The sequence below is a fragment of the Ixodes scapularis genome, unplaced genomic scaffold, assembly GCF_016920785.2.
Source record: "Ixodes scapularis isolate PalLabHiFi unplaced genomic scaffold, ASM1692078v2 PGA_scaffold7__128_contigs__length_106722199, whole genome shotgun sequence".
NCBI classification, from domain to species: Eukaryota; Metazoa; Arthropoda; class Arachnida; order Ixodida; family Ixodidae; genus Ixodes; species Ixodes scapularis.
The window spans coordinates 51,343,249-51,366,999 of record NW_024609882.1 but is presented as its reverse complement, the minus strand read 5'-3'; the positions used below and the strand labels follow the sequence as shown (position 1 = coordinate 51,366,999).

Sequence of the window (23,751 nt, the reverse complement as noted above, 5' to 3'; positions counted from 1 at the left end):
GAACTAAGGAATTAATTTCATCGCATAAAATTATGAAATGAGCACCTCGTGGCCATATATATCATTAAATAAGGTTTACGAAATACACTTCACAATATATATGTATATGATGACGACCCTACTGAGCTAAAAGCAATGAAATTTTCAAAATGTAACAAAAGTTTTAGGATAATTTCTTTCAGTCTACTTTTTATAGAAACACCGAGCGGCAATCCAAACACCTGTTGTTCTAACCAAACATTGTTTAGACTCAACACCGCATGCATGCGACTAATCATGCAGCAAGAAGTAATCGCAATTGTTCACTCTAATCTATACGCACCTTCGAACTCAGATCAAAGCTGGCCCAAAATAGCGCATGCCCCTAGTGAACATTTCCTTATACAGAATAAGCTGGCATAGCCTGCCTGTTGAGGCTTAAGCCTCAACAGGCAGGCCGGCATCTTGTCAATAACAATTGTTCTTGACAAGATGCCGGACAATTTAATTTGCAAATGAGCATCACCCTTGGTAATTGATGATTATTACACGATAGCGTTAAGGAGCTCATGTCGCAGCAAATTCGATGCCGGTGCCGTGACTAGAAAATCTATATTGATCGATAGGTTCATGACGCCAGAGCTACATATCGTCGCGCAAGATTTTTAAACAACCCACAATGCTTACGTGAAACGTGAAATCACGCGTGGAATGAGTGATTAGAATATGACATGTAATGTGAATTAAAGCTCGCCGTATCTTTCAAATGATTTTACTCTTGAAAACAATTCCTTTGCCTTTAAGAAAAAAAGAATAAAAATTTTAGGCGGGATTCGAACCCACGACCCTTTATTCGCGAGTCAGACGCACCGCGAGGCACGCTTGCGGGGCAAATGAGAATGCGATGCAGACGAGACCCGTTGACGCTATCGCGTTCCACTTTTAAAGACGAAGCTTAAGCGTCCTTTAAGATTTTTTTTTATAAGTAAAACGAAGTAGTATATCCCGTTCTACTCGACATGGCAGCTACTTAATTGGACGCTTTCTGACGGTTTGCGTGCGTAATCGTCATAGTTCCGACGCGCGTTTTGTCTGGACAAAAACAAAGTGTTTACTTTGTTTTTGTCCAGCCCACAGACCCATAAAAGTAAGGTTCACCACATAAAAGAGGCAATAACAGACTTCTATATGTTTGAGAAGTTAGATGTGTGAGGAACACATAGTTATTTAAATTAGCTTCAAAATCAGAAATGTATGTAAGGCCGCCCCATATCACTGTCGAGGATAAAAACGCCGGAAAAGATTGGCGGAACACCTTTCAAATAATTTGGGGGGCATTGCTTTAGAGTGGTTGGCCCACTGCTTATGTTGTCAAATATTCAGTTAGTAATTAAATATATTTTATATTGATCAATAAATTGTACATTATAAAGTTCTCATAACCGCTTGAGACCGACGCTGAAGGACGATACTCGAAACTACGCGAGCTGTGGAGTCTGCGTAAAAGTGTTTTTCTGCTTGGCTGATTGGCAGTTGTGAAACACCGGATTGCAGGTTTCGCTAAAAAGGACCCTGTGCTCACATAATGGATTGGAAGTCACATACACGAAATGCTCAAAAAGGAGAGAGATAATTAATGTTATTTTTTTCCAAATAATTACTTGCAAAACGCCTCACTGCAAAAAGAGATGCGTAAAGATGCGCGCAATGAAATTCATGATTTTGCATAAATATCGCGAAGGACAGACAAAGATTCTTAAAATCTTAGTATAAATCACATTTAATCAGCTTGCATGAGGAGGCTAATGTTATAATCGGTTTTACCTGCACTTGTTTTGGGCCCTCACTTCACAACACTATGCTAGAGTAGTCATGCGCTATAACATTTCTCTAGGCTGTCGTATATAATCGCGAACTGCTATAAATACTGCACAACTTTACAACTAGGACATTTATTGCTAGTGTTGCGAGCATCACATTTCAACAGAAAGCTGAACTATTTAGCATGGTATGCACGTGACGTCATCACAGTATAGGCTAGTGGTCATTCCGATTTCTTCTTGCTGAGAAAATCGAATTCGACGGTGCAAAAGCCACTCTGCAGGAGGTTCAAGCTCAGTGAAAACCAAGTACTTGAAAGGCTCGTATTATTATTCGTAGTGCATCGTCGTGAGGAACGGCCCGAGCGTCCGGCACGACAAAAACGTGCTTTTCGGCAAGAGCTCTTTTGCAAACAAAGTAGTTTCCGGGGTCACCCTTTTTGGTCTGCGCCAAAGATGCAGGGAAGAGGAACCTTTACAACACAGTATGCTTTTAAAACTCCCCCCCCCCCCCCCCAGACACACACACATACACACAGATGCACTTCTTTATACAGCGGTGCTGTTAGGGGCTAGTTTCCCAGTGTCGTGTCCGTCAACGAACAAATGATGACACTAAACTCCGCCATCTATAAATGACGACGACAACCAGACAATCACCTTGCCGGTTGTCTGGTTTCCGCCGTCGTTCGTAGAGGGTGGCAACCCCTCCAGCCTTTCCACTCTGGCTTACGGACTTGCGGCCGGCCATTACTTCATTCCCACCATAGTACAGCTTTATTGGTCGTCAACAGGGTGGAAAGACTGAAAGCATTCCTGAGGAATTACCTCCTTCGTTTGTGGCTGTTAATTTGACAATTTTATTTGACGCTTGTTAACCGCAACCCTTCATTGCTTTCATTTTGCACCCTGTGAAGTTCCAAGGGGTCATGAAACGATATCGGGTTGGAATGTTCATGACCTTTCCGAGGCGTACTGGTCCTCTAGCCCAAGTGTACTCGCACAGGCCGCCACTGATTCAGAAGCTTCTTCGTCGTGGTGAAATTGCAAAGATTAAACGAGACTATTTCTTTTAGTCTTGCCGTCCCAAAGATTGATGACGTAATTGTGGGATTGAAACCACCCGCCTGTCGACAGTCGAGCGCGGCTCATGGATTGGACACGAGAACTGTGTCAGCACTTGACATCGGCTCGTAACAATCAATGCCTCGGTGGACACTCGGGCAGTGGCTCGTGTTCCAACCACTGCGGTGATGAGAATAGTCCAACTCTAGCCATGGCCGGACTGGAAGCGCGCGCTCTCTTCCTCTTCTTACGGCCTTTGCAATTGGGGCAATCGCCACCTCCCGCCGCAATTCGCGGGGGGCGCTGTCACCTCACCCCTGGGCTACCCTTTGCCGTTTGCACAGAGTGCGTCTGACATGCAGTGTACCTCAGCGCTGTCGCAACTTGCGGCCGAGATTTTTATAGCCTTTGACACCTGATCCTTACGTTTAGACCCTCAGCCACTATCTAATGCGTTTCTGATGACCCTAAAGCGGTAAATATTTGATGCACATCTCCGAGAGATTCGGGAGTAAAAAGTTGTAAGTAGAGGCAGCGAATACAATTGCGGAAAAACTATACTTGTCTTTACCTCCTTCCGTTGCAACTCAAGAACAGGAGGAGACGGACGCCTTCTACGGAGAGGAAATTTAAATGATAAATAATTCGTACACTCTCGTGAAATGTAAGCAGGCCCAATCTATCTAATGCCGTGGTCTGCGTTATCATTTCATAAACCGCCTATGACGTCGGTCAGCTGCTCTAGACGAGGGTGTAGTAGTCTACAATTTTCGCACAGTGCACACTACAGCCTAAAGTGCTTCCTCGAGGGATTGTCCACATATCCAGCTGATTTTTTCGTTTTTGTCCATGACCGTCTTTGCATGGTTAATCAGAAGTAGTCTGAGCAACTTCTTGCAAATTAAACCAACCAAGCGCTTTGAGTGACTGTTGTCAGTGCCTTCTGGGCAACGTAGGATTGGCGCGTCTTCAAGATAGGGTGCAATGAGTAGTTGCAGAACTTCGTGCACATTTCTACGCGGAGGTGCATAACAGCCTTAAAAGAGAAAGCAACATTGTTGTCCAGAAGTGCGAAGAACCTAGGATTTGGAAAATGAAGTCCGCGTTTATTCTGGCCTTGCAATAAGGCGAACAGAGGATCACCTCTGTTACTCGTAGTCAACAGCATAACACAGAAGTCGCACTTAAACTCACTAATGAGTTTCACCAGATAGCCACCGACGTACACCAGGCCAGAGTATGTCACGGATGGAGATGGAGCGCAAGGCTCTGTAGTGAACGGCCAGACCGAAGGGGAGGAAGAAGAAACGCGGATCTCGAGACAGAAGATTGGAGGAACCGATCTCGTCGGGGCTAGTGGTTTGAACTGGATGTATTTTAAAATAACGTATTAAATATTTATGTAGCCTCAACGCTACAGCTCTTTTAGATTTTTCAGGTCAGTGGTAACCGAGTCGGGCAAAGCCACTGCCAACTGCTCAGAATCAGTGTCTGACATCTGTATTTGCTTAAAAGGGGCCTTTTCTTTGACCATGACCGCGCTTTCCGAACAACGGCGTGCGAGGGGTCAGAGAAGTACAGAAGTCCATGTCATAGGGGAACGCAGTTTGCTGACGACATTGCCTGTCGGTAGAGTGACTTAAATCGGAGCGAAGTTCAATAAATCGTTGCAAAAACAACAACCTTTGAAGCTCGAACACCAGCGCAAAGCAGCTCGAAGGGACTCTCCGAGTGGGGTGAAGTGGGGTGAGGTGGTTGCGCTCCTGGCGGCGAGCAAGTGAACTAAATACGGAGAAAAAATGCCATTGACTCCCGGGCGATTGCAAAGGCCGTAAGAAGAGAAAGAGAGCGGGCGCTTCCAGTCCGGCCGTGCTCTAACAATGCCTGGAGCTCAGCACGCGTTTTCGTCCTTTAAAACCCCAGCGCGGCGGTATGATCAACGTTGGCGGCATAAGATAGGCACCAGGCCACGTGGCCGCTTCTGGCTCCGAGTTGAGGGGATGAACGATGCTCATATCTCTCTAACTGTTTGGCGACTGCCATTGCCTAGACAAATACGCAAAGTCAAGTTCAATCAGTTATTAGCGTTAGGGAGTGATCCTGAGTAGTATTTAGTAATGTATAGAAATATTGTTTTAGCTCATTTAAGCAAAATACAAAGGGGGTTGAAACTTTGGCAATATCTTGAAAACAACGCTCGTGTGAGATTTACCGCGACTGCCAACCTTCGGCTGTTCCTCTGAGGTCGCTAAAATATCTTATTTCTTTTTTAGGTATTCCTTCCGTAGACACGTGTAGTTCTATGTAACGTCATATTAATAAGTCGCATTTAGTCATTTCAGAACTTCTATTCTCAAGGACATTTCTCGGATGCAGTTCAGCAACAACTAAAAAATGTTTCGGTGCCTCAATAATGTAAAGTTGGTCTTGCAACATTTTTTTTGTACTTTCAATAAATAGTGTTAAGAAATAACCTCTGACGTTGATAGCTTGCGGAAACATCCATTAGTTTTCCCCTAATAACAGATGCAGAAAAATAAAGGACAGAGACAGCTGTCGATATCTCCTCAACTCGCAATTTGAACAAGCGGCCACGCGATCTGACGCTAATTATATACCACCAGTGTTTGTCACAGTCATGCCCTCGGCGGCTAGGGTTTGGAAAGCAAAAGTATGGGCAGAGCTTCAGATATGGTTACTGTTGGGCTATTAATTATCATATTTAATTGACATGAGTTGTTACCCGAATGTTTGGCGACGCTGATCGTCATGAACCCGAGCACTCGACTAGGGGTTATGAAAATCGCTTACGTCACGGTGTCACGTGACCCTCGGTGCGAAATCGTGATGTCATATTACGTCATGCTGCCAACAAGGTTAATACATCTAATGACTTCCTCAAATTAAATCGAGTTGATGCAGCAAGTCACGTGACATTACTTGACAACATGTATTGACACCATGACGTCACGTGACAACGTGACACTTGGTTAATCATAGTGCCAATACAAAGGTGCCACGAAAACCCACAATTTCATACATTGGAATTCTGTATATGATGATTTGATCAATAGATAGAAATAGAGCCGCCAATTTTTTATTCCCATATGTTCATTTTGTGATACTAACAAAAAAGAAAAAAAAAGAAATATTACCTTGAACCTTTTTGAACCGGTTACCGTTATATTTTTTTTCGGTTCGGTTCCTGTTCAGTTCCAAGATGGCGGCCAAGATTTCGGTTCGGTTCAGTTCCGCTTCGCCTAAAAATAACGGTTCTGTTCCGGTTTTCGGTTCGGTTCGGTTCCGGTTCGACACCCTGGTTCACAGGAACCTCCCTGTGAAATTCGATGTCAATCCCAGTATTTTTAACGTGTTTTTACTCTTTGCGCCATAGGCCATTTTTGGTACCATAACTTGGTCACACCGCCGACGACACCGGACTTTTGCGGAATGAAGCGTAAATGCGTTCGGAATGAAAAATCAAAAACAAAAAAGTCTTTACCTGCCAAGGCGCGCCTCCGAAGACGATCATGAGGAAATTGTCGATGTAGGTGGGGACCTGCCACGGCAGCACTGTACCGAGCCACTGGTCGGGCGGCAGGCTGCCCAGGGGCCTCACGTGCTTGTTGCTCAGGGCGAATGGAACGCACGTCCACTGGAAGATGACGCTTGTCAATATCCAAACGATCGCTTAAGGCACCCTATAATGTAGAGCAGTGATGCTGGTTCGGGTTGACGTAGTCAATGGCAGCCGAAGAAGCTCGAAGTGTGGTAAGCTCCGAGGATCTTATCATCTCTTCGCAAACTATAAGATACGACATTCGTCAATAACAACATAGAGGAACCAATCACGAAAGAAAGAACGTGATCAGATAAAGTCACGGCCTCCGTCACCAAATTTCGGTGCTTATTTCTTGGTCGATTCGGGCTCAAGAGTGCAGTATCACATCAGACACACCAATCTCTTGTTGAAAAAGACACGAAAAGGAATTTTAAAACGATTTAAACGATTAGTAAAGAAAACCTGGAGGATATCTCTAACGCCTTATTTGTAATGCACGTCTAGGAACTTTGTCAGGTAGCGATGAGGTCTGTCTCGCCTCCGGCCACAACCAGAGAAGAGGGGAATGAGGGACTCTCCTTTTCTCGAGGCTCTTTCTTGCGTGTCCCAGACGTCGCTATTCTCCCTCTACAAGAGTATAGAAGCTTAAATCGTCACCCGAAATTCACACAAAAGCAGATTTGCGGTTAGCTGCGGTGGCCCGATCGCTGGCTTGCTTCGACCACTTCGGTGGCTAGAACGGTCAGAATATCCTCTTGACGTCAGCCTCGTCTTAGCTTTGCCCGTCTCGAGACAATCTACGTCACGATTACGGCTGATGTCATGTGCTCTCCGCTGGGTGCTCTCCGAGCGCCTGCCAGAGTTGGTGGTTTCTAACGAAAAATACAGCCATCAGGCTCAAAATACAAATCTGCGGTCGTCATTTAGGGATATCGTGGATCACATTCAGCCTATTTCTGAAGATTACTGGTATATTTCAAATTTCGCTGAAGTATCCCTTGTGGGAGACGAGGTTGGATTTAAGTAGATGACGACTGGGAGGAGGCCGCGAGCTGAGCTGGTGCCAGAAGCACGAGCTGGCGCCAGATAAAGCGTGCTGCGCGAGGCTGGGGCCGGGCAGGAACGATGGAGCCGTTCTGGCAGGTCTGACCCATGGCGATCCCCGGAGAGGTTCACCAGCGAGGTTTAGAGCAAAACCGGTGGGAACGGCGAGCCCTGGCCCTACCGTTCGGGGCCATGACGATGCCGGAGTGGTTCCGCAGTGAGAACCGGGCTGTGATAGCCCGGGACAGCTAGCCTACGCTGCGCTGGCGTGGGAGGGACGATCCGCAGGGGCCCTCTGTTGCGCTTTTTGAACTGCCACGGCAACAGGGGAGAAGGAAGTGACGTCAAAAGCGCAGCAAACGCAGATTGGATATTGATTGGCGAGAGTCGCTGATGACGAATTTCCGCAGAAGAAAACAACGATAAAGTGAGCTTTGTGCTGGATTGCGGGGCGTGGCAATCTCTGAGCATCTTGTTACCGCCTCGTAGCCAATCAAACAGCACGCGTCAAAACAGCACCGCGTCAAAGCAGCGTAGCGACAAGAAAGCACAGCGACAACAGAGCATGCGTGAAAACAGCACGCGACAAAACTGCATGGTGTCAAAACAGCAGAGTGACAGAAGAGCGCGTGCCGAAACAACACACGGCAGAAGATCACGTACGTAAATTTATGCCGTTTATTTGCTGTAATACACATTGTTAATAGCACGCGCCTAAATTAAGTACATTTGCTAGCGTGTTCAGCAGAACATGCTTATATAGCCTTTACATTTTAGCATCTACCGTTATGTTCAATTCATTCATTTTATTTACTCCCATAACAAAAAATGGGCGATGGAGGCAGGAGAAAAAGCTGCAGAAATGCAGCTTGACGAAGCCCCTGCCCCCTACAGGCAGATCGGTCAGCGGGATACAATTACATCATTTGAAACAAACAATGTGACTTTATATTATTAATTGCGCCGTTGCATTTTATCGCATACTTATAGCTTTTCGTCCAGGCTCAGTAACATAAAACCATACCAACGCGAGCCAATGAAGCTAATTGCCTTGCCGCCTTTTTAATGACTGATAGATTGTAAAGGCGTTAAGCTTTAACATGGATACAAATGCGGCGCCCTATTTACCCAAAAGAAGAATGAAGATCACAATTAATGAGCTCAGTGGAACTGGTAGAGGGATAGTTTATTTGACATACACTAATATTTTACACAAAGCTTACATGCAGTAAGAGGAATGGCAATCCACAAAAGTGTCAATGAGAGGCTTTGTGTCATATTGGGAGAGGACGTTACCTATAGTCTTTGCGAAATTCTCGCGTGTGGCTTTGAACCCGATTTGATGCATGCTCTTTGGCAGTGGATCATCTGGTGACTGAGGTTCTGCTTCATCTTCAAGGCCTCGAGTGAAGACTGGAAACTCCGGTGCCATGCAATGGCAATGTACACGTTGAAGATCGAGCGGAGCCTTACCCAGCTGAAGTTGGCTGACGGCCAAAGAGGATGAACACCATCGGGTTCAAAGCAGTGCGCGAGAATCTCGCAATAACTACAGAAAACCCTGTCCCATTTTGACACACAGCCGCTCTTTGACACTTTTTCGGGCGGTCACTTTGTTTACTGCATGTAAGCTATATTTAAAACAAAAGTGTATGTCAAATAAACTAGTTCTTTAGCAGTTCCACTAAACTCGTCAATTGTTATCTTCATTCTTCCTTAGGGTAAATAGGGCGCCGCATTTGTATCTGTGTAAAAATGTTAACGGATTACGAATCATTCACTCACTGAACAGACAACAAACAATTAAGCTTTATTGGTTTGCGGTGGGAAGGGCTTTTCTTACTGAACATGCATAAAACAGCTGTAACTAGGTAATAAAATATAACGACGCAGATAATAACATAAAGTTATGTAACGGCAGATAATAAAATGTAACGACAATACAGATGTTCTGCTGCGTCCTATACATCGACAAAAACAGCATGCATTTACGTGCGCGCTGCTTTGTTGCTGTGCTGTTTTGTCGGCTCATAGTTTGGCAGGTGCTCTTCTGTCGCGCCAATGCTTTGACGCTGAGCTGTTTTGTCACGTGCTGTCTTGACCCGTACTGTTTTGTCGTTTTGTTATTTTGACGCGGTGCTCTTTTGACGCGTCGTGTCTCGACCGTGCCGTTCTGTCGGTTGCTGTTTTGTCGTGTGCTGTTCTGTTGTGTTTCCTGTTTGACTTAGTGGGTAATCTCACACGCAAAGAGCGACAACGAGCGTCATGACATGGCGGTGTTGGTGCTGCCCGATTGGCACCATCGGCTCGTAAGCATTGGCTGCGCTCTCCCTTGTCATAAAGGGAAGTATATTGAGTAGATGTTTCGAGCGTTGCCCGGGGGGAACCAACTTGATGCGATTGCATAATGGTGGCCTTCGAAAGCTATCGGTGGCTGCACAACGTCATGGCATTAAATCACCCATTGAGAGTATTGGTGCAATGAGAGTATCTAGTGAATTTGTACTGTGCTTCACACTAAGTCCCATCTAACCAAGGCTACTGTCCGACGAAGCGAGTAAAGCAGCTTTCAAAGTTCACTGACACGGCAGTCATCGTGCTCCGCAGACTAAACAAATTACACACAGTGAATTCGTCGTGGTCTTACGTTTTTGTTTACATTTTGGGTGATTTATTTATTTGGTGACAGCAAAATCACACAAATGCCGAATGCCGTCATGACGCACTTTAAGCGCAGCTTGATCGAATGCATTGAATATTTTAGCGTCGGCTGCGCTCAGAGCTGGTACTAAAAAAATATACATTTTGGAAGTCTTCCTACACTGCCGTGCTGAAGCTGCCATTGCAAATTTGCCTTCATGAACAAAACAATTCGAAAGAAAAATATAAAATGCTATGCACCAGTGCGAATATGAGTTCAAACATCTGATGATGCCTTTTCTTTCACCTGCGGTCCCCACAAGCTTTATATTTCTCAATTACTCAATAAGTCCGAAGTACGGGACCTCAACCTCGCACTTCATTTCTAGCGTGGACCATAGCTCCCTCTAAAACTGGCAGGTACGTCAAAGAAGCATTACGGACTCTTTCAGTTCAGCTGTCCACGTTAGTATACGTAGACCTCCCTGGCCAACCCCGATGTTGCTCTCTGCTATCCGGTAACTCGGGTTTTCTTACCAGGCCGACGAACATGAGTAGGAGCTGTAGGACGTCGGTGTACGTGATGGAGTACAGACCCCCGATGCAGGTGTACACCGTCACGACTGAGGCGGTGACGAGCACGCAGGTCACGTGCCCGAGGCCCGTGATCACGCTTACCGTGGCACCTGCGAAGTACCCGATGGTTTGCTTCAAACTGTAAACACAAACTGTATATAGATCTTATTCACTGTAGCTGATAACGGGCCTGCAGTAGTCGTTTAGATCTCGATCGTTGGAAACAGGTGTAGGGGATCTCGTATGTGGCTTTATGATAATAGCTTTGTCCGCGAGATTTGAGTAGTTGTGTACGACACAAGTACCTTTCCTCACATGGCGTACCTTTCCCTAGTTTTGTAGCTTAAAATATTCAATGTCACGCGCCAACGATGTGTCTATACTGAACGGCGTGATTTGGAATGGATTAAGCCAAACAAAAGATGTCAGAACGAGTACAGAAGGGTTTGACTATGGAGCCGCAAAGTCAAACTAAATCGGTCCCTCGGAATCACAGAGAGCCACCGACAGCTCCGACTCAAAATTAGATTTATATCTTCTGCTGTATAAGAAACGATTTATCGCGCGCAATAATTGTGGCAACCAGAGCTACACTGCTAATTGGCGTGTACGATAATTCAGGAGTGTACGTTCACGCCCGTGCAGGAGTGAACTCATAGTAATATGTGAGTTCAAAGTGTTGCTGAGCTTAACTGAAAAAAAAAATATTCAAATATTAAGGTGATATATATATATAAAAACGTTGCAGCATTATTTTCGTTCCAACTTCTGCTGCCATTGGAAACTCGCGATGAGCTTGAGAACACTTGTTTCACGCAAGTATTCGCGTGGAAAAATAAATAGTGAAGTAAGAGACAAATGGCACCTCCCGTAAACGAATTGATTGCACGTTGGAAGTGGGAATCGGTTTCTCTGACCCTCAGCATTTTTAGGCTAATATTGTGGGACGTAAATGCTTTCCTTTCTGCAATTTACTACTATTCAAAAGATGGCTTTAGAACTGCCTTGGCATGAGGAAGCGGTACCCCGCCAAAGTCCGCCTGCCTTATGTTCTGGGATTTTGAACACCGAGTTTTAACACACTTGGGTGTTATATTTGTATGTCACAACTACTGGTAGCGAGATTTGCTGACCAGGATTGCTTCGCTCTGCAAGATTAACGCGCGTTTTCTAGATTCACGCGTGGTCAATATCGTTGGTGTAGATGCTTAAACTTGACGTGATACGGAACAACAGAGTGCCACAAAGTACATAAAAGAGCCGCGGAAAAAAAAACAAAAAAAACTACACTATTGAATTTGGCACATGAGACTGATTGGCATAAAGAAAAAGTGCGTGCCAACATATTTTAGGAATAACGGCATATCACACTTCTCTTAACAATATGTTTGAAATTTCATTATCATATAATGTTTCAATTTCAGAATATAATGCCTGATAACATGAACGGATTCAGACAGGAACTATATTGTCTGGATAAGGACGATGTCCTTTATGAAATGAACGAAGATAAAGCATATAATTTGCTCTTGAACATTAAAAAAAAAACTATATAAAAGCTGCTATCCGTACAAACAATTAGACACTCATAGAAAAAGTCGTAAACCATGGATTCACACAAGAATTGCTAAAAAAAATTTGTAGTAAATGTGAGTTGTATCAAAATGAATAAAAACAAAATCAATCGAACAGTCAACACTTTTTAAACGTTATAAAAACCAATTAAACAAAGAAAGACAAAATGGTAAGAAAATTTATTTTTGTGACTTTTTTGTTTTGTGTAATAACAGAGTCGACATTGTGTGGAAAAAACTAATCTCTGTCGACCTTGGGTCATTCGTGCTCCACGAAACATGTTTCTAAGATCAGTCGCAATGGTCAAGAGCTGTCAAGACATGCTTTGTGAAATGCGTTTGATGAGTAGTTTGTAATGTCTAGTTAAAGATCGTCCAGAGTCAGATGCTTGCAAGAATATCAATGCTCGAAATAATCAATCCATGTTTCTTATGCCTTTTACTGCTTCAGAGGTAATATATGTCTTTAATATACTAAAAAATAGCAAAAACTGCTACTCCGATGGATTGCAGATCAAACCAGTTAAATATGTAATTGATCTTATTTCTCTTCCCTTAGCACAAATATTCATACTCTGTTTTATAAACGGCGTGTTTATCTGTCAAATGCAACTAGCGAAGGTAACAGGTTTATAAAAAAAGCAAATAAGAGGAACTGGGCCATTATCTACCTGTTTGAATTCTTTCTGTTTTCTCTAAGGGTTTATAAAAAGTTGTACTACTTCCAATGACGACAATTGCTGATAATCATGACTTAATTAGCTCATGGCACTTTAGTTTTCGAGAACAACGACCCACAGAACTGGCTCTCCTTGCGCAAAAAGAACATATGCTTAGAAATTTTGAAAAGAATAAGAAATTCCCTTTCGGGTTATTCATAGATTTTACAAAAGGGTGCGACTATCGAGATCATAGTTTGTTACAAAAGAAGTCAAATATATAAGGATTTCGTGGCCATGTATCAAAACGTCTACGTTCATATTTATCTTCCCGCAGACAGTATGTTCATATAAACGGCCACTCATCTGAAATAAAACCGATTGAATCGGGGGTTCCCCACGGAAGCGTTCTCGGGCCTTTTTTATTGAATATATATATATATACATCATATCGTAAATATTAGTCACTCAACTCAATTTTTTATTTATGCAGAGGATGGGAGCTCATTGTTTGATGGTGATGACGCGTTGGAGCTTATTGATGACGCCAACGAAACAATAGAAAAGCTTGATAGATGGAGTAAACATGATGCATTAAAAATAAACGCCGTGAAGATATATATATATATATATATATATATATATATATATATATATATATATATATATATATATATATATATATATATATATATATATTCCGACCGAAGAATAATCATACCAATATTACCAAGAATATTTTTATAAATGTTTCTCAAATAGAAACTGTTCCCGCTTTTAAAACTTCGGGCGTTAGTTTTAAAGAAAACATGTCCATGGAACGACCATATTAATCATATCATAGGGTGATTTCAGATAAGATCGACCAAAGGATGGCTAGTCGACATTTTCAAATCAACTGATGTTTTTATATGTTATTGTCTAGTGTCTGGTATGAACGAATCCAAACTTAGTTTTGACTAGAAAAAATACTTGGGGACAGGAAAAATCGTAAGGCATGAGGTGGTGGACAGTTGCATTAACGCGCACTGATGGAGGGGGCCCGTTTGAGAGTGAATAACTAAAGCGATAACATTAGGAGAACTTTAATACGTTTTAGGCGCAAACTATGGGTATAGCTTGCTTGTAATATAAAGTAATCATATTTATTTAAAATTTATTTATTTTTCTAAAAATTGACAAACATGCCTGCTCGAACGACAAATGGCAAATTTTGGAGGTCTGTATCTCATGAAATAATTTAATCATTATGATATAATTTGCAGATATTATTCTACTAATATATAGCTAATATTTAAAAAATAACTAACGTATCTGTGTGATACAATAGTTAGGATATATTTAGTCAAACATGGAAAAAAATCAAACAAAGAAAAATTCCGATGCGAATAAAAAAAAAACACCACCCTCGATTTTTTTTAAATTTAGGTAACCTGTTATACTCTATTTCGGCATTCATTTCCATTAAAAACATGTTGTATCATTTTATTGAGAAAGAAGATACAACTCCCCAAAGTAGGGTCCTTTTTCAAAGCCTACACTTAGCAGTGTTTTATACAAGAACTGACTCTGAGTTCCAGTTTCATGAAACCAACACACATCTTTTATATATTTTTATTCAAATGAGGCCAATGATAACTAAAGAAATCGTTCACACACTTAAATTAAGGAGAAACTACTGTGTACAAAGAGGTATCATATTACGGACTAGTGATCCGAGAAAAGATCATGCAGCCATCGGCCACTAGGAACTTTGTTTACTGTATTCTCCTGCGACACTATATGCTATTCCCTCTTCCGCTCTACCTTCATCTCTCTCTCTCTCTCTCATATATATCCCTGATATATATCCAGAACAAAAACATGTTCAAGCATTCCCTTTCTGCGTGGTAGTGTTCTGTGGCTAGCAAAAATAATTTCCTCGCTAAGCTCACGATTATGGCAAAATAGTTGCCGGAAACCGCAGACGACACTCGTCGCCAGTTCTGGCAAAACGGCCGATACAATCTTTTTTTTCGCATTTCCCCGCTCGGTGTCAAGGACAAGGGGGTTCGCTTCAACCAGCAAAACATGACCGCCGACGCCTGTTTACTGAGCAGTCATGCCTGTCGCCATCTCACTCGCTGGCGTCACGGGCGATAATATCAGGCACAAAGGGGCACACCAACCGGCAGCATTATCCCCAAATACTCGAGCCTCGCGTAAATACATAGAGTGTAAACGCTGTCGCCATGTTATCGTAGTAAGACCGCCCCCCCCCCCCCCCCCCGTCCCCCAACGGGGGACTGCAGTACGCGACGGCGTACTAACACAACGGCGACGATATCGACATCGCGGGCTCCGAATTTTCCCATAGTTCTACTCCACGGGCATTTCTCGAAACGCTTGATATTGTGTACGCCCGCCTGGAAGGATTTCAGGCGCGTAGTTAAGATAAGGCGGTTCTCCGCGGCAAAAGAAAGCAATTTCACAAAAGCTTAAAAGCGGCGGCGACGCGTGTGCGGTGAACGCTTGTAGTTTTGGTGTAGACAGGGTGTGTGTGTTCTCGTCGTTGACACCAGCCGCCGATAAGGCACTGCAGGCGGTAGCTCAGTGCAGCAAGGGCTAATCCGAGTGACCATCAACGTAACCCCACCGCCAACCCCTCGCGAACCGGTCGCCGACATGGCTCAGGCTGTGCCATGAACCACGTGGTAGAAGCTCGGGTGCTTTCATATCAGCGCGTGGAGGGACGACAGTGCGATTCCGGAAAGTCTTTTTCGAAGGCCGCTGACCACAATTTTTTGTCTGGAGACTTTCCCACTTTCTTCCTTTGACGTGGATCAAGCTTTGCGGACAGCCTCAGTTGTGACCTCTCTTTTCAAATGTACGTTTGCAGTGAGTGAGCTCCTCAGCCTCGGACTTGTCACTTGTGCACCCAGTAGTTCTTTCACTTGGCAATGATATGCCATCAGTTGGGGTTTAATTTCTATTATTTATGTATCCATTATGAAGACGTCCTGGAGCTCCGAACGAGTGTTTTGTGCAGATTACTTTTGCAAACACAAAAAGACTATACCAAAGCAGCGGAATTATCGAAGTGTTGGCGAGTTGGACCTAAACTCGTTGAAGCAAATTCTTCCGCCTGACTGTTCCACCAAAGTGAGTGCGACGGACTACCTGTGCTACCATTACTTCATGCACATCACTAAGGAGATCTCGATGCGAAGCTCAGAGCAGTGCCCTGACATATTTGTGCCAGCTGAAGAAGCAATTGAAGATCTAAATCGCAGCATACTACCTACAGATGTGTCGCCGCTGAGACCACCAACCGTCGTAAGAAGTCGGGACAGGCCTGCCTATGTCAAGAGAAAGCAGACAGAACTGGAGCAGGTTGCTGTCAAGAATATACGCTCAAGGCTACGTATTGCGTACGACAGGGACGCATTATCGGGGTCGTTCGAACCAACATGCTCCACATGCACTGAGTGGGTGGACAACTTTCGGCAGGCCTTTGAAACCGCCACCTCTCTCCGGGAACGTTGTCAACTGCTTACACTCCTGCCGTCAACACTGACGAAGAATGAGGTTCAAAAGATGATTCCACAGGCCTCAATGTACCTCATCAGTAAATCCCGAAAACTCAAGGAAAAGCATGGCGTGTGGTATGAACCGGATCCTTACACGAGGTGCAAGGTGAGCCCTGAGAACCTGTCTGCTGCCCTAGAGTACTTCACGAAAGACGAGCTGCAATGTTCGCGCCAAAGTCCCAACCAGAAGGACGTCATCTCTGTCATGCTCAACGGAGAGAAAACGTTCGTGCCAAAGCGCTTCATGACACGCTCAATACGAGAGGCCTTCCGTATATACAAAGACAAGCATCCCGATTCCGGCGTTGGGCTAGCGAAATTTTATTCGTTGCGCCCTAGATGGGTCCAATGTATTCCACACCAGGAAGTGTGCGTTTGTGTGCGCTGCGCCAATTATTATCTTTGTATTGCCGCTCTAGAGAACGTTACAGGCTCAACATTCAACACTGGTGAAATGAACTCGGCATTTCTGTGCGACCCAGCAACAGAACTGTGCCTTCAAGGAGACTGTGATCACTGCCCAAAAGGCCAGTTTCTTACACTCCAGGAACTTGATATCCCGGAGGATGAAGAGATTGTGCTTGCAACATGGGAGTCCGGCGACCTTGTGAAAAAACTTTGGAACCTGACACTTTCCTAAAAGTCATCCAAGTGACGGTTGGAAGTTGGGTACTTCACAACCATATCCGGCAAACGCAAGGTAAAGCGATCTACGATGAAAAACAGTGCATGCAACGCGGGAGCATTGTCTTTCATTTTGACTTTGCTGAAAACTGGACCATCGTGCTTCCTGACGAAGTGCAAGCATATCACTGGAAAAAAAAAAACAAGTTTCGATATTTACATGTGTAGTGACGACAAGAAAATCTACAAACAGCTTTGCCATCATCAGTGAGGACCTGTGTCACGACGCCGCTCACGCTTGCTTGGCTCTAGAAAAAGTGAAGGAGTGGGTTGAAGACAACGTTGCGGTATACTCGTACGTGACGTACGTAAGTGACGGCGCCGCCAGTCATTCCAAGAATCGCTACCAGCTTCACCAATTTGCAAAGGACGATTGCCCACAAGCCCAGTGGTTATTTTCTGCATTGTTCAGCGTGGCACCAGGCCACGCTGAACAACCTGAGAGAACGTTCAGTAAGCGCAATTCAGACGGCCAGGACAATGGTGAGCGTTCTATCAGAGAAACTGAAAGGCGTGCATCTTGTATATCTGGACGAAAATGACTTTGTTCGGTATCGTGAACAAAAAAAAGAAGAGTGGCTGACGGTGCGCGCCTTCCCTGGCATTCAGTCTTGGCACGCGTGGCGGCTCAGCAAGTCATCAACAGAAGGGACCTGTGACGTATATGTAGCACGGACAGTCGGATCTGCTTGGAAGCAACTTTATTAAATGGGTACAGCGAGGAAAACCTTAGCGTAAAGTGCCGAATTTGATTTCCCAAGGACTGCTCATTTTGAATGCAGGGACATCTTATTTATCACATTTTTCTTCACGGGGTATTTAACCTACTGTTTTTGTTGGTGGTTACTAATAATTTTTATCTGATCACTATAAAAAAAAATCCCAAAATGTTATCCTCGAACAGGATAAAATATATCGGCTTGCCACGATTCATTCATACACCGAGAGCATCGAAGCTGCTCCAGTTAGGCACTATGGCATCCGTCACCTGAAATTGTTTGTAATCGTAAATACACAGCCAACCTAAATATCTTACTATTATATCTTTGTTTTTGTGTGTGGAAGTAAAGTTATTTATTTTACTCTAGATGTAAAATATACCGGAAGGTACAACTTCACACTGCATCATCTTTTCTCAAATCATTAGTCTCTAATATGATACCACTTTGTAGGCTTATGTAAAATGCTGTATATAGTTTCTCCTCCCTTTTACTGTGTGACCGATCGCTCTTTTTATGAATGACCTCGTCTGAATAAATGTATATAAAAGATTTGTGCAAGTTTCATGAAACTGGAACTCAGAGTCACTTCTTGTATAGGACACTGCTAAGTGTAGGCTTTGAAAAAGGACCCTACTTTGGGGAGTTGTTTCTTCTTTCACAGTGCAATGATGCAACATGTTTTTAATAGAAATGAATGCCGAAATAGAGTATAACAGGGTACCCAAATTTAAAAAAAATCGAAGGTGGTGTTTTTTTTTTTATTCGCATTGGAATTTTTCTTTGTTTGATTTTTTTCCCATGTTTGCCTAAATGTATTGTAACTATTGTGTCACTCAGATACCTTATTTATTTTTTCAATAATAGCCATATATTAGTAAAATAATGTCTGCAAGTTATGTAATAATGATTAAGTTATTTCATGAGATACAGATTTCCAAAGTTTGCCATTTGTCGTTCGAGCAGGCATGTTTGGCAATTTTTAGAAAACAAAATAAATTTTTAATAAATAATATTACTTTATATTACAAGCAAGTTGTACCCATAGTTTGTTTGTAAAAAGGTTTAAAATTCGCCTAATTTTATTGTTTTAATTATTCACTTTCAAACTTGCCCCCTCCATCAGTGCGCGTTATTGCAACTGTCCACCTCTCCCTGCCTTACGATTTTTGTTGTCTCCAAATATTTTCCTAGTCAAAACTAAGTGTGGATTCGTTTATACCAGACACTAGACAATGTCATATAAAAACATCAGTTGATTTAAAAATGTCTACCTGCCACCCTTTGGTCGATCTTATCTGAAATCACTCCATAGCGAAATTATATAGAATCACCAGTATTTTATATATTCATAAACACATTTTACCACTTAGAACAAAGTTAATATTTTATAATTCATTATTTTTTACATTGAAATTATGGTCCGCCTAAATGGAGCACTACAACCTATACGAACCTCAAAAAATCTTTGTTACAAAAATATAGCATCTCTAATGTGTCACTAGAACATGTAATTGATGATCTTTGTAGTCAAATTGTTGTGATTGAATTTTTTTTGTTTATATAAATATTCCTTATATGCAAGGAAGAAAATAGAAACAAATTTATCCCAATATCGCCATAAAAAGTTAGCGCAGTTAACTGATATCACTTATAAATACCCAACACGAAATAAAGAACCTTGGGAAGTGCCCTTTTTTGGAACAAACTACGGCCACGAAAGTTTACAATATACTTTGCCGACCACCCTTAACCATGGATGCAAATAATCCCTGGAGAAGGGGAACAAGAGGGACAAGGGACAAACACAAAACTTGTTTGTCCCTTGTCCCTCTTGTTCCCCTTCTCCAGGGATTATTTGCATCCTTCATGTCCAGCTCGCTTGCACCTTTGCATTTAATTGCATTCTAATTATACCCATTACCAGCTTACTAGGCAGGGAACTGAACTTAGCAATAAATCGGTGAGCATCTTACGGGAAATGTTTATTTCAAATGTTTATTTGGAAGCAAATTTTCTACGATAAGCGGTAAAATCTGTTTAGTTGTTTTCGTTCGTGTTTATTTCATTGAGGCTCTAACTTTCTGTATATGTTTTCACTATTGTGCAAATTGAAGGAATAGGCTACTTATCTTGTATAGCGTTAGTTCCCGTTTGTAATTTGTTTTTCATATATGTACTGAACATGCCGTGTTTCATTTTTCAACAATTTCTTTGGTGCCTGCATCGCCACTGCGATGCTGGCTCGGGGATCACCAAACTGTTTCTACAGCCCCTTCCCTTGTCACCATTTGAACATTGCTTTTGTTTGAAAAAATAAAGGTACTAATATCACATACGTAGCAGTAAGCAATAATACCGTGAGTAGTTAATTTTTAAAATATATAATCGTCAATGAAAGGAGAAATAAAACCGCGTCCTATTTTTGCGCGTTCATGTAAGCTACCGGTGCAAAACTCTTTGTTCTATGAACTAGCCTACGCACGGCGAATGTTGGACAAACACTGCTCGCCGACATAAGACATCGGGGACTCTAAGTTGTACACAGCAAGAGAGTGATGGAGATCTCCAAGGCGCTGAGATTGGTCAGAGTCGTGTTGTGGTTGGCCAGCACCGAGGTCAAGCGCTGCGCTGACCAATCGCGACGGTTGGTCGGCGGTGACGCCGACTTTTTCACCGAGTGTCAAACATAAAGCCTCAGCTTGCTCTTATTATCCGAATAGTCTTCAGCGTTTTCCCTTGTACAGAAGCACGTTCTTTCTGGTGATTGTTTGGGGCGCTCTATCTCCCAGAAGAAAGCCATCTGCGGTGCGCATCGTTAGTTTAAGTTCCACTTTCATTGTTTGCTCGCAAAGGAGAACCAAAGGAACGGCAAAAGAACCACGCAGTACATACTTCTGTCACATTCCATTGAGAAAACAAGCATCTACAGAATAAAATGTTTGACCCCCTCAATGGTGTAAATTAGCATGTGCCATGGCTAACACACTAGTGGTGTTACACCAAAAACCGTTAGGTTGCTGGCTAAACCTCGAAAAATAGAGCTGGCGATCTCGTCAGTATCCTAGGTATATTGTTTTAGAAGCAACAAAGTTACAAGCAACACGCATAACTTACAGCTGTCCCGTGTACAGAAACCACCAATGCCGATGCAATGAAGCACTCGCAGGACCGGAATCAAGACCCTCTTGGGTGCTTCTGCACCTTATATACTCACCTATTTAAGGATACTCCTTATTTTCTAAGAGCCTCTTCAATTAGAAAAGCTGCAAGTACGTTGATGGCATCTCGTATTTTACATAACGCATAATATACCGCAGTTCAAGCAATGTATGACCGAACAAAAATGATTCGTGATGAAATAAATATTTCATGTCCATAGTGGCCCGACCAACTTCCGCTAAATCTGTCTAGGTACAAGACACGGAACATTATTTTCCACATTTTTCAAAATCAAGTGTGTTCTATGGAAAAACATCCTATTTTATTAAAAAAAGGGTATTATTAAAAATAAGGACGCTGAAGGGGTGTGCCCATAACTCTATGCCCTTGAAACACCCTTTCTTACCCTTAAAGGTATAAAATGTTCCTGTGCGTACCTAGTGCGTTCAAGATGGCGCCGCACCAGAAGACCTCTCCCAGTAGAGCCGGCAGGAAAAGCAGCGCCGTCACCCGGCTCCCGAACGCCTGCTCCAAGGGGTCCAGCATGGTCACGTGACGGGCGCGCCACATCGGGCCCGAGAACAAGGCCCCGACTGCACGCGCACGCGGTGAATGGCTCGCATCAAATAAAGCGGCAGTTGAGCAGAAACGGACAAAGTTGTCTGTCCCTGTCCATTTTCGTGACCTTAGTTTGACAAAATACTCGCCCTGCAGAAAGTTGATGACGAATTGTGTTGAATGATTTGCCTCGAAATTAGTTCAACAGATTAATAGACACATCGGAAGTAGTACCCCAAATCACAAGTCCCAATAATGTTTCTTTTGCGAAGTTATTGAGATTTCCAGCTTGGCAGTGAGTGGCTCTACTGGCAATACTTAAAACGTGTCAACGAATGTTCTAATATAGGGGTAGTACTGTTTTCTTCTCCGACTGGTTTTAAGAAGCCTGCCCGACTTGCACTTTTACAGCATGTGACGTCACCACCATAAAGAGCGCGAGAAAATGTCAATGTTAGTTGTTTTTTTCGCTTAACCTCCATTGGGCCGTTTTCGCAACAACTATTTTGAAGTTAAAATAATAAATAGAATGAACAGAACAGTAAATCCTAATCACTACGACAATGTGTGCCCTATTTCTATGTCAAACAACCGCCGGAGCTCCCCTTAAAGCACGACAGGCGTTTTACTGTAATTGCCTGAGCATTCGGCGGGGGAAAAAAGCGTCCGGAGAAAGCGTTTCGAAAACGACAGATGCCGGAGAGTTAACCAGCTGCCAACTTCATTTTGCCTCTCAGTCCAATTGCTCCATTTCGAATTGGTATGATGTTAGAAACAATTATTTTGAAAAGAGAGGAGAGTAAGAGAGGCTGACGAGTGTACTTTACCGCGTCGCGTGTCAACGCGCTTCTCGTTCCTGGGGTCCAATTTTGGTCAAGGCGAGAACGACAGCGCTTTTGGCCTTTGATTGGGCGTGGAGCCATAGCTTGAGCGTAATGAACCAATGAGTCATTTTTGGACCAATTCGGTAGTTAAAAAAATGATAAAACGTTTTGCGAGACCTTCTCACCAACTCCCGAATAGCGAGATAAGTCTCGCGGCCTCTGATGTGGTGGTCCTTAGTACTCCTTAATCTACCGGTCGATGTCAGATTCTGAACGACAGCAGGACAACTTGAGGTTCGCAAAATGAAGCGCGGGTTGTAAATGGCTTCCGACGTGAGATATCAAACAATAATAATTTCCGCCCGCGTCCGATCTGACTCCTCCACGGCGCTCAATGGTAGCAGACAATTAACTTTTTTTTCCTGGCTTGTTAGCAGATGACGTACGGTGTTTCCCATCCTTATTTCCATCTGCCAGTGACGCCTCGAAGCAGATGAACCGCGTTAGTCGCTTGCGTTAGCAGACGAGCCGTCCAGAAACGCTATCATCGCAAGTTCCTTTAATGGCAAATCAGACCCCACTCTAGCTCTCGCGGTGACCAAGATCGGACCCCATGCTACGTGACCGGTCACGCAATTAATAATTGCGTTCCAGCTCGGCATAACTGAGACGTCTTTAATGACTGCGACGTCTCTTAATAAAATCATTGCATGCCCTCGGCCTAACTAGGTGCGCGAGTTTTCTAAACAAATGTCCCAGTGGAACGAATTCTGTAAATAGTGAGAGAACTTATAATGTGACATCTTGATCATAAATTTTAGTAAGGATAATGCAGATAAAATAATGTTTTTGTTTTATTTATTCCATAATCAAACACATGAATGACACGCCAATCACGTTCCAATTACTACTTTTATCAAAACACTCCACTTATACTTATTAACCGTACTAAATATAATGTTTAATGACACATAACATTATAAATATTATGACCTAAAGGAATAACGCACGAGGGGTGTTTGCCTCCCAGGTTGTGACTTTTTTCATTCATTGATGTAACTGAGACATTTTACATTCGAATGAAAGTTTGGAATCTCATCTTTCCCATGAGCGCATAACGTTTTAATATAGTCGCCACCGGCGGCGATGCATTTCCGCCACCGGTGCACCACCTCTTCAGCTGTGGAGGAAAAACCTTTTGAACACCCCTCGTATTTTAGTTTCTTTTTTGCGATTTTCGAAAACTGCTGTTGTTTTCTTATAGGGTTAAATCTGCCATTTAATGATAAGAATACGTTCCGTTCTTTTATATTATG

At 43.1% G+C, this 23,751-nt stretch overlaps 1 protein-coding gene across 1 annotated transcript in view; it reads right to left on the bottom strand.

Annotated features, from left to right (window-relative positions):
* The window catches only part of LOC8034904 (high-affinity choline transporter 1), a 54,355-nt gene that overhangs the window by 18,411 nt on the left and 12,193 nt on the right, over positions 1-23,751 (bottom strand). Inside the window, exons 3-5 of the mRNA XM_040218327.3 lie at positions 21,491-21,646; positions 10,648-10,796; positions 6,367-6,519 (exon numbers count right to left, since the gene is read on the bottom strand). Coding sequence (XP_040074261.3) covers positions 6,367-6,519; positions 10,648-10,796; positions 21,491-21,646 — 458 coding nt within the window. The remainder of the gene's footprint in view (positions 1-6,366; positions 6,520-10,647; positions 10,797-21,490; positions 21,647-23,751) is intronic.